The following is a 12500-nucleotide window of genomic DNA, read 5'->3' as shown; positions in this document are numbered from 1 at the left end:
GCCACGTCGATTATTAGGCACTCTTGTTTGTCCCTCCTAAAGGTTACTATATCCGGCTTTCGGGTGCTCTAACACCTCGTCTGCCTGGAAGTCAAAGTCCGAGAGGAATTTTGCCTTCTTTTTGTCCATTATCTTTACCGGTGTATGTTGGTACCAAACACCTGTTAACTCGTATCTCTAATTCCGGCATAGTAGCCAGTGATGGTTTGGGGTTACTTTGTCGTGTCTACTCTTGAACTCTGCGCAAGGCTTTCACAAGGGGTTTCTTCTCTCTCGCTGGCTGTTCATGATCGGAACTCATGAGCTCTCTGAAGTCCATTTTTGGGAAGTTCATCTGCATTAGCAGCATACTGTAGCAGGTCTTTGTTGTTTACAAAATATTCTGCCATGTTTCTTCTTTCACCGTTGATGCACTCCAGTACACTTATCAGCTCACGTCCACCTTTACACTTCTTCATGTAGAGCCTGTGTACATTCATCTTAAAGTGGAAGGCACCATGCATTGTCATTGTATTTCGGGTAGTGCAATCGAGTTGGTTAACCTCCACTCGTGTCCATTTCAGGATAGGTGCACTATAGCGGATTACAGCAACAGCCCATATGTTGACGGCGGTCACAAGTTTCCTTGAGTTGAGTTTTGATTTCAAGAGAAGTTTGAGGCGCTTGAAATATGCAGTGATGACCTTGTCTTTCATTTCACTGTGCAAGATATTGTCCAGCTCCAGGATCCCAAGATACTTGTACCCACCATCATCCGGGTCTTCTATTCTCTCTCCGTTTGGCAATTCTATGTCCTTACAATCTGATCTTTTCCCCCGTTTCAAAGTGAGCACTGCACACTCCCTGACACCGAATTTGAACCCTATATCCTTGCTGCACATCTGGACAGTCTCAATCAGGCACTCCACTTCAGGATCTCTTTTTGAGAACATATTTAAATCATCCCTAAAGAGAAGATGGTTGAGACGGGGTCCATTCTTTCTCAGCTCATTGCACGTTGACTTTGCGTAGGACAACAGAAAGTGGGATCATGGCTATAATAAATAAACAAAGGTGAACAAGAATCTCACTGGAAAACACCTCTCTTAATTGTTACCTCGGCAAAGTACTGGTTATTACAGAAAAGACGTGTTTTCAAACTAGGCATGCAGTTCTTAATCAGTGTACACATGCTCTCAGCTATTCCATACATGTCGAGTGTTTCCAAAATCCATGAATGCGGCAATCTATCGTAAGCCTTTTTAAAGTTTATCCAGGCTATGCACAAGTTTTTTTTTGGTACCGTTTACTGTTCTTCATTACAACCTTGTCTATCACAAGGTTTTCTTTAGTGCCCTTGGATCCTTTTCGGCATCCCTTTTGTTCTACTGCAAGTAGATTGTTTTCTGCAAGGAGCGTATATATTTTTCCTGCGAGGATGCGGTTAACACTTTCCACAGGAGGTTAAGACAAGCAATGGATCGGTAATTGCCAACCTCATTGCCCTCCGACCGACCTCTCATCAACAATGTTGTTTTCCCCTTTATAATCCACTCCGGATCTGCACCACTCTGTAGGCAACTGTCTACTTGCAACACAATTTGCTTGTGTGTTGACCTAAACCACATGAACCAGTAGCCTTGAATTCTGTCTGGTCTTGCCACTTTCCAGTTTGGCAGTTTTGATTCTTGTGCAATTACATCTCCCATTGTTATGCGCACATAGTTTTGTTATGGAGCCTCCCAGTGATGGAGTTCGGATCTCACGGAATGTATCCACTCAACACACTGGTTGTGGGAAACTTCTTGCCTCCAGATGCCGAGTTTCCTCTGCTTCAGGGGGTATAATATCTTCTGTATCTCCTTCTAAGCTCTAAAACAAACTGCCTCTGGTTATTTGAGAATCACCGGTTTTGCTATTATTATTATTATTATCATCATCATCATCATCATCATCATCACCATCATCATCACCATCATCATCATCATCATCATCATCATCATCATCATCATTTATTATTATTATTATTATTATTATTATTATTATTATTATTATTATTATTATTATTATTATTATTATTATTATTATTATTTTATGTTTGACTTTTGCTTTGCATTTGTACAAGTTGGATCCAAGTCTCACCCAGAGACCTCAAGAGACAACAAGTTAGAAGTTCATGTAGGTGTTATGCCTAGGGTACCATATATTTGAATTTGTACAGTGTTGTTCTAGAGAATGTTTTAAAATTTGAGATCACATAGACAGTATTTTACGTAGGATATGGGCAGTTCCCATGAGCACTATCTTTTGAACTTCAGCCATTTTGGGGTTTCCTGGTATCTGAGCTAGGTAGTAATCAGCCCTTTTCGCTGTCATTTCCAGGGCACCTATGACAATAGGTATTGTTTTCGTCTTCAGATTCCACATTTTGCTAATTTCTATTTCAAGATCTTTATATTTGCTCAGTTTTTGGTAGGTCTTGACAGATACGTTTATATCGATTGGGACAGTCATATCAATGAGGAGGCATGATTTTTGTCTGAAGTCTTTCAGTATGATGTCTGGCCTATTATTATTATCATCATCATCATCATCATCATCATCATCATCATTATTATTATTATTATTATTATTATTATTATTATTATTATTATTATTATTATTATTTAAGGTGTCGAGCAGACAGAATCATTAGCTCGCCGGGCGAAATGCTTAGCGGTATTTCGCCCCTCACTACATTCTGAGTTCAAATTCTGCCGAGGTCGACTTTGCCTTTCATCCTTTCGGGGTCGATAAATTAAGTACCAGTGAAACACTGGATTCGATGAAATCGATTATCCCCCTCCTCCAAATTTCAAGCCTTGTACCTATTGTAGAAAGGATTATTATTAAGGCGGCGAGCTGGCAGAATCGCTAGCACCCCAGGCAAAATGCCCAACAGTATTTCGCCCGTCTTTACGTTCCGAGTTCAAATTCCGCCGAGGTCGGCTTTGCATTTCATCCTTTCGGGGTCGATATATTAAGTACCAGTTGAACACTGGGATCGATCTAATTGACTCATCTCCTCCTCCAAAACTGCTGCCCTGTGGCAAAATTTGAAAACATTACTATTATCATCATCATTATTATTATTATTATTATTATTATTATTATTATTATATATACGTACACATATATACCACACACATATACAAATACAAACATGCTTGCATGCACGCGCGCGCGCATATTCTTTCGACCTGCTTAAAGTATCAAAGAAATCTCATTCGAAAGACACTCTTCTGATTTCACAAAAAGACGGAGTTGAATAAATTTGTGTTAGAAAATGCTTCAAAAATGATGAAATGGTCACGGCTGGAACGCGTTTTATACGCGCGCTCGATCAGAAATGACCCAGCTTAAACAACGACAATAACAATGATGAATTCCTTCCTTTCTAAACCTGTCCATAAAACAAGTCAAGGCACACGCTTAGGCAAACACGTGTGTGTGTGTGTGCAAGCATTCATGCGTGTGTGTGCGTGTGCGTGTGTTATGCACGTGCTTGTGTTTTGATCTTATTGAGCTGTTCATAACTTAAATGGTTAGTTTTCGTATGAATGATTACATTGAGAAGATAAATTAGTTGTGACAGTTCACATTACTTGAGACACTGTGACACCGAAATAATTGCAGCCTTAAGAGCACGTGTGTTCAAGATATACTTGAGATAGAAAGCTGAACTGCGACTGAGAATTATAGTAAGTTTTAATTTGTTTTAATTAATTTATATTTCTGTTGATGTCATCGTCTTTCTTGATCTGAATTAATCATCATGCTGATGACTTTATGCTAATAGATTTTTTTTTATCTCTTTCTCATTAAGGGTGTGATTTTAATTAATTATTATGTTAGCTCAATCTTAACTAATAAACTATAGTAATGTTCATTGTAAAATTACTATAGGTCTTGTCTGTTATAAGAGATATACACTGGTCGAGAAGTGCGATTCGGTAATATTAAAATATTGTAGCAAGGAAGTGATAAGAATGATTGTAGAAACATGCAAATAAAATGATTCTGAAAACTTTGGATATATATATTAGAAGACACAACATATTATGAAAAGGTCCAGCACTACTGTCAGCAGAAAATAATGAGAAACTTAAAATCCATGTTAAACCTATACAGAAAAGGGCTCGCCGACAAGGAATACGACTATTTGACCAATTTCAAAAGTAAATCCAGTCAATTCTACAGTATTTCCAAGATACACAAAAGTGAGAAAATAAGTAACGACACAGACATAATAATCAATGTCCCTACTTCTAATGACCTCATATTGAGACAGAGACAGGCAGAAAAAAGGAAAACGTCTCTTGCATTTGAAAACTATGGAAATATATTTTTTTAAAAAGACATTTCATTTAATTTTTCCACAATTTAATTGTTTTTCATACTTTACTCTAAGTTGGAAAAGTCGCAATGACTGGATAAAATTATTTTAGCATTTTCTACCTTTCCTATTTTCCTTATATATATATATATATATATATATATATATATATATATATATACACACAGAGAGAGAGACAGAGAGAGAGAGACAGAGAGAGAGAGACAGAGAGAGAGAGACAGAGAGAGAGAGACAGAGAGAGAGAGACAGAGAGAGAGAATAATGATAATAATAATGATAATAATAATAATAATAATAATAATAATAATAATAATAATAATAATAATAATAATAATAATAATAATATTGACAAAGCCCTTACCCACCAATGGTTAATGGCCTCTGGCTTGAAATCAGAAACAGAGGGGTTTATCATAGCAGCCCAAGATCAATGCCTACATACAAAGAACTACCAGGCCAACATATTAAAGAACGGCAGCTCCCCATTATGTCGTATATACCAACAACAAAATGAGACCATCGATCATGTTGTCTCCATGTGCAGTCTGCTTGCGCCTACAGAGTATCTCAACAGGCATGATAGAGCTGCACAATATATTCACTGGGTAATATGCAAAAACCTGGACTTGCCCCATGATAAAAACTGGTGGGAACACAAACCACCCCCAGTACTTGAAAATGATCACATTGCACTCCTCTGGAACTTCACCATTCAAACTGACAGAAAGATAGACGCAAATAGGCCAGACATCATACTGAAAGACTTCAGACAAAAATCATGCCTCCTCATTGATATGACTGTCCCAATCGATATAAACGTATCTGTCAAGACCTACCAAAAACTGAGCAAATATAAAGATCTTGAAATAGAAATTAGCAAAATGTGGAATCTGAAGACGAAAACAATACCTATTGTCATAGGTGCCCTGGAAATGACAGCGAAAAGGGCTGATTACTACCTAGCTCAGATACCAGGAAACCCCAAAATGGCTGAAGTTCAAAAGATAGTGCTCATGGGAACTGCCCATATCCTACGTAAAATACTGTCTATGTGATCTCAAATTTTAAAACATTCTCTAGAACAACACTGTACAAATTCAAATATATGGTACCCTAGGCATAACACCTACATGAACTTCTAACTTGTTGTCTCTTGAGGTCTCTGGGTGAGACTTGGATCCAACTTGTACAAATGCAAAGCAAAAGTCAAACATAAAATAATAATAATAATAATAATAATAATAATAATAATAATAATAATAATAATAATAATAATAATAATAATAATAAATGATGATGATGATGATGATGATGATGATGATGGTGATGATGATGGTGATGATGATGATGATGATGATGATGATAATAATAATAATAATAGCAAAACCGGTGATTCTCAAATAACCAGAGGCAGTTTGTTTTAGAGCTTAGAAGGAGATACAGAAGATATTATACCCCCTGAAGCAGAGGAAACTCGGCATCTGGAGGCAAGAAGCAAATACCCAAAGAGAGCGAATAATGCAGATATTGACAAAGCCCTTACCCATCAATCGCTAATGGCCTCTGACTTGAAATCAGAAACAGAGGGGTTTATCATAGCAGCCCAAGATCAATGCCTACCTACAAAGAACTACCAAGCCAACATATTAAAGAACGGCAGCTCCCCATTATGTCGTATATACCAACAACAAAATGGGACCATCGATCATGTTGTCTCCATGTGCAGTCTGCTTGCGCCTACAGAGTATCTCAACAGGCATGATAGAGCTGCACAATATATTCACTGGGTAATTTGCAAAAACCTGGACTTGCCCCATGATAAAAACTGGTGGGAACACAAACCACCCCCAGTACTTGAAAATGATCACATTGCACTCCTCTGGAACTTCACCATTCAAACTGACAGAAAGATAGACGCAAATAGGCCAGACATCATACTGAAAGACTTCAGACAAAAATCATGCCTCCTCATTGATATGACTGTCCCAATCGATATAAACGTATCTGTCAAGACCTACCAAAAACTGAGCAAATATAAAGATCTTGAAATAGAAATTAGCAAAATGTGGAATCTGAAGACGAAAACAATACCTATTGTCATAGGTGCCCTGGGAATGACAGCGAAACGGGCTGATTACTACCTAGCTCAGATACCAGGAAACCCCAAAATGGCTGAAGTTCAAAAGATAGTGCTCATGGGAACTGCCCATATCCTACGTAAACTACTGTCTATGTGATCTCAAATTTTAAAACATTCTCTAGAACAACACTGTACAAATTCAAATATATGGTACCCTAAGCATAACACCTACATGAACTTCTAACTTGTTGTCTCTTGAGGTCTCTGGGTGAGACTTGGATCCAACTTGTACAAATGCAAAGCAAAAGTCAAACATAAAATAACAATAATAATAATAATAATAATAACAAACTAGCTAACATAAGAAGATATATTCTAAAAGCAAAAAAAAATATCAGAAATAGAAATAGAACAATTGAAAGGAAAAATACATCAGGAAAATCTAGATAGTAGTCACACAGCAATGCCAAATAATAATATAAACACTGAGATAGTCAAGCACGAGAACAAACGTAACATTTCCGGCAAAAACGAAGTAAACAAGAAACAACAAACCCAGACCGTAGAGATGTATAATAATGTACAAAAAGCACCAATCCAGAACACCACAGACAAACATATGAATGAAAAGGAAGGCAAAACAAATCTAAAGCCTGGGAATAACGAAGGAAAACCTAATAATTACGATTCCATGAAAATGAGAATAACCAAAGAACTGAAAACCACAGATCTTAGAATGGACCACAGATTATATCTCCCAAAAATCAAAATAGACAATAAAACAACATCAATAATAAATAGCATAAACCTGGCCGTCACGGAACTAACAACCACAGAAACAACTGGCAATATCACTGAGCTAAATGACAATATATGCGGCAGCCACTGCAGCCACAAAAGAAGCAGGATATCCTGCTTCTTTAAAAACTTTAATATATTATACCCAAATACGTAAACACACCTTTTATTGCAACAACACAGTTGAATTCAGAAATTCAACGAGGTAAATATCAGTATATATATATATATGTATATATATATATATATATATATATATATATATATATATGTATATATATATATATATATATATATATATATATATATATATATGTGTGTGTGTATGTAGTGAAACTACCTCCCGCCATTAGATACAAACTACTATCGCCATTACATACAATCTTCTCATTTAAATATAAATAAATGCGAGCGTAGTAGAGAACCCATTCCTTGTCCATCACGTGACTGATCATTATTCGAATCGGCAACTTCTTCGAACCGTTCCCGCCAGAACGCGAACTGACCAATCACGGCCCCTTATAAGGTCACGTGATGGAGTAAAATTCTAAAGGCATTTGGAGCCCTCTTAACGCTATATATAGATCAACTCATACCCAATAATTTGTCTCGGTCCAGTTTCTCTTTGAGAACTGTTCCGTGTACCACACGACAGCAGCAGCAGTTCCAGCGACCACTTCAGCAGCTTCGTCCAGCCAACGATGACCTCCGCCGTCGCCACATCAGCAACAAGAGTCTACTACTACTATCCAGCATCATCATCATGACCAACACGATTCTACGATTACTACTAACCAGCAACAATCTCTACCAGCGTCAACACGACTTACCATGTACACCAAACCAAACCTCCGCGGCACATCTCTCTCTTCGATTCTGTTAGGTGACTCAGCTTCACCACGGTAAATAAACAGACAAGAGTTCTTAAACAGACAAGGAATTCTCAGCCAGCGATGAACATCTGTATAACAAGAATCACGGCCCGGCATCGATGCCACGACATCACAACTAGTGATCAGCACTGCCACACTCAGCCTCTACTCACTTTCACATACAGAACTTTTCCTATAGTGTACTAACGAACTGGTATAATTGCTCACGTGTCATTTACTGACTCTTTCTATCTGCTGTAATAACACACACATGTATCACTCACATACACACTTTTCTTTGTATGACGGCCTGTCTTTGATTATGTTCTTATATGTCGCATTCACACTCTCACACAGACATACATCTTTAACGCTACAATAAATATATCTGTTATTCATCTAATACGGTTGTGGTCTTTCATTACTGGTCATCTATGTTATCGTCGCATAATATATCATCTATATCATCATCGATATATAATTGTATGTTCGACCGTGTGACGCGTTTGAATAAAAGGAGTCCTCTGTTTTTCCATTCGTCACCATATCTCCTTTTATGAGTTCGCACGGTCGTCCCTTACATATATATATATATATATATGTATGTATGTGTGTGTGTGTGTGTATTATTGTTTTTTTTTCTCCAAGCAATTACAAATAGAGCAGGTTGAATTGCTTCTTTTCAAGGTCACTAGTAGTAGTAAACACATTTGACCTCTGCTGATCCAATAGGTGCGAAGATTTTTTTTTGTCTCTATGACTGACCTCCCCACCATCTGCCGAATTTATTTATAGACCTGTAGATTATGATCTATTCACCAGGCTGCTACCCAACTATTTCCTCCAACAACCACATATTTATGATTATCTCAAGTACATGACAAAAGCTGAACATAAAGAACATTTAGTAAAATCTTTTAATAATAAATGGAAATAGTAATAATGATAGAAACAATGGCAGTGGTGGTGATGGTGACAATGATAAAAAAAAATAATAATATGCTACAGCTGCTAATACTACAGCTACTACTATTATGATAGCACAGGAATCTGAGGCCCAACTACCACCCTTACAACTACCCCCACCCTGCTACTGTTTCTGTTGCTACAACCACTGCTACTACTACTACACATGAAAACGATAATATCAGTGATATCAGTGATGATCATAATAATAATAATAATAATAATAATAATAATAATAAGACAAATATGTAACAAAAACACCAGGACTTACAAATATATATAACATACAGAAAATTGCACTACTGGGCACTGCACACATCCTACGCAAAACACTTTTAATACAGTAACCATAAGAGCATCACAGCAAACCACAGCACATACCCAAGGCACACAGAGCTGCGCTCGGTAGTGAAGTGAAAGCACGTTATAAAAATAAAACTACTGAACAATAATAATAATAATAATAATAATGAAAGGAAACGGGTGGAGTCTCATATGGACTGATTAATGATAAATCTAGTTATGGTGTCACAATAAAAGCACTGGTAATTGCGCAACCTGATAATCGCTACCTTATATGAGTGACAATGAAAAAACAAAATATTGTGAATAACGGTAGGAATGAAACTGAAGCCAATGGTGGTGACAGTGTTCTACCCGGCAGGCTCAGAGATTCTGGTCCGGCTCCAGCCTGTCGATATCCAGAAAGGGACCACCACACACGGTGTAGATGGAGCAAGGAAATTAATGCTGTGATCATGGAGTGTTACTACCTGAGCAGCCCGGTAGATGAGAATGGTGCTCAAATTAGGGGTAACTGACAACGTATGTATGATAACTGGAGAGAAAAGGGATTGTTTCAACTCACGGAACAGAGACTATGTGATCAAGCTAGAGCAATAAGAAAAAAATCGTTGATTCACAGAAGTAGAGGTCGAAGTTATCAAAAGACGGGTCTTGGAAAATAACAGCAGAGAGAACAATGAAAATACAGTTCTTACTAATAAGAGTAATCTCATAGCACTTTACTTGATGAGAGACATATATATGATCTAAAAGAAAACAATAAAACTAAAGGCGACATAACAAATGAACACAAGGCAATCTACGACGGAATAAAGACTACAGGAGAATGTTAGCGACATTATTTGCAACCTTAAAAAGGTTGATCGATGGAAATTGAACTAAGAAACGAAAAATGTCAATGAAATTATGAAATACATCAGAACAAACATCACAGAAACAAATAATTTTATCAAGGCAGCAAGTATTGTTGTAGCAGAAAACGTAGGTGCTGATGTCAAGAAAAAGAAACACAATGGATGTGGCAAAAGAAAAGATCCATGGTGGAAAAGAAGAATACAGGCAGGGTTAGACATGCTCTCGAAGGAAATCTCTGTGTTAGACCGAAAAGGGAAAGGGAAGCTTAAAAGCGAACAAAAATACAGGGCGCTGAAAAAGAAGTATGATATTGAAAGAAATGGCCTGAAAGTGGTGATTGAGGAACTGAAACATCGCCTCGTTGCAAAGAAAGCAAAGATGGTAAGATACAACCAAAGAATGAAGGGTTACCACCAGAATAGGTTATTCAGAGTAGATCAGAAGAGATACTATAAAGAAATAAATGGAGAGTGTACAGATCAAAAGTTGATACCAGATAACAATGAAAGTCAAAGAACGTACTAGTATACCAATAAGAAACTTGATGGAAATTTTGACCTTCTGTGTAGAAACTACCTACTTCAGTATGGACACTGATATATATATTGACAAGAGTGGGGTTTAGCTATGGGTTCGCCATTATCACCGGTAATAGCCAATATATACATGGAATACTTTGAGAATTTGGCTTTAGGATCAACACCACTAAAACCAACAAGATGGCTACGATATGTTAATGACACATTTATACTCTGGCCCCACCAGGAAGATGTCCAAGTGCTGTTAGATCATGTGAATTCAATAAAGCCATCCATACAGTTCACAATGGAAAAGGAAAAAGACAATCAGCTGGCATTCCTGGACATATTAATAACACGCACCAAGTATGGATTCAGGACATTCGTATACCGCAAGCCGACCTTCACTGGACGATACCTCAACTTCAATTCCCACCATCCATATAGTGTAAAGAGAGGGATTGCTCAGTGCCTAAAACATCGTGCAAAGAATATAAGTAGCGATCGTGATACACACCACGAAGAAATGATCAAGCTCAATAACGACCTGTTTAGCAACAACTACCTCAAAAGTATACTATCGACTCCAATTATGAAGAAGAGAGAGGATGAGGCCAATAAACTGTCCACAGTCTGTCTACCCTCTGTGAAAGGCCTCTCCGAAAAGATACAAAAGATATGTGGCCCATATGACATCAGGACAGTATTCAAGAGTAATACAACACTTCACAAATATCTTCTTCGAGTAAAACCTCCAATAGAAGAGAATATGACCAAAGACTGCGTGTACTCCATCCCATGCAGCTGTGGTAGGTTATACAAAGGCGAAACATGCCGCCCCTTCAAAATAAGGGTAGACGATCATCGCAAAGCTGTGATACAAGGAGATATTGATAAATCGAGTATAGGTGATCATGCATGGCAAAATGGAGACCACTTCCCCCTGTGAAAGAAGCAGCACATATGCGAGGGCACAACAACCTCCTAAGCAGACCGAGTGCAGATATAAGCAACATATGGGAAGCGGTATTAAGGAAGGATAGAAAATTATCAGATTTATAAGTCCTAAAATTCACTCCATAATTGCCCGAGTTCGATTCCAAGCAGTAATAATAATAATAATAATAATAATAATGATAAGAACAATAATAACAATAACAATAACAACAACAACATCGAAAAATACCTTAGGAATGGAGGGTATATCAGCCGAAACGTTGTGTTAACAACAAACAACAAACAAGATGAGAACAAATATCCGTCTAATGTAAATAATGTACATAATTCCTCATCTCTTAAATATAGAACAGGAATAATAAATAAATAACAATAGTAATAATCCTTTCTTACTTTGTCACAGAGCCTGCAAATTTAAGGGGTTACATCGACCCCAGCACTCAAACGGTACCTGTTTCATCGACTCCGAAAGGATGAAAGGCAAAGGTGTCCTCGGCGAGATTTGAACTCAGAAAGTGAAGAACCGGGGTAAATACCGTAAGAAATTCTATCCAACACTGTAACCATTCAGCCAATCAATAATATTCATATTTTTGCATTCAAATACCTCTCGCGTCGCCATAAAAAAAAAAGACTCAGATCAGAACATCAAATCTGGAATATACACTTCTCCTTTAATCTCAGAGTGGCTCCAGATGTGCCCATGCTGGGGCATAGTTCTTGTGTCAATACTCTAATTATTTCTGCTTCGAATGTATCAATGTATTCTCTTT

The 12500-nt window shown here is 37.4% G+C and overlaps 1 protein-coding gene across 1 annotated transcript; it reads left to right on the top strand.

Annotated features, from left to right (window-relative positions):
- The first annotated feature begins 11077 nt into the window (after positions 1–11077).
- Positions 11078–11719, top strand: LOC149135609 (uncharacterized). Its single transcript, XM_089351874.1, has one exon. It carries the CDS (start codon positions 11078–11080, stop codon positions 11717–11719), a length of 642 nt encoding a protein of 213 aa, XP_089208000.1.
- The last annotated feature ends 781 nt before the right edge of the window (positions 11720–12500 follow it).

The sequence above is a fragment of the Octopus bimaculoides genome, chromosome 5 (genome assembly GCF_046866305.1).
Source record: "Octopus bimaculoides isolate indiv1 chromosome 5, ASM4686630v1, whole genome shotgun sequence".
Classification (NCBI taxonomy): Eukaryota; Metazoa; Mollusca; class Cephalopoda; order Octopoda; family Octopodidae; genus Octopus; species Octopus bimaculoides.
The sequence above is the reverse complement of the archived record's forward strand: the minus strand, read 5'-3'. Positions and strand labels throughout refer to the sequence as shown.

Bases quoted from the DNA above. Each gene is read 5' to 3' on its own strand.
- LOC149135609 (XM_089351874.1), top strand. From the start codon at position 11,078: ATGGAAAAGGAAAAAGACAATCAGCTGGCATTCCTGGACATATTAATA.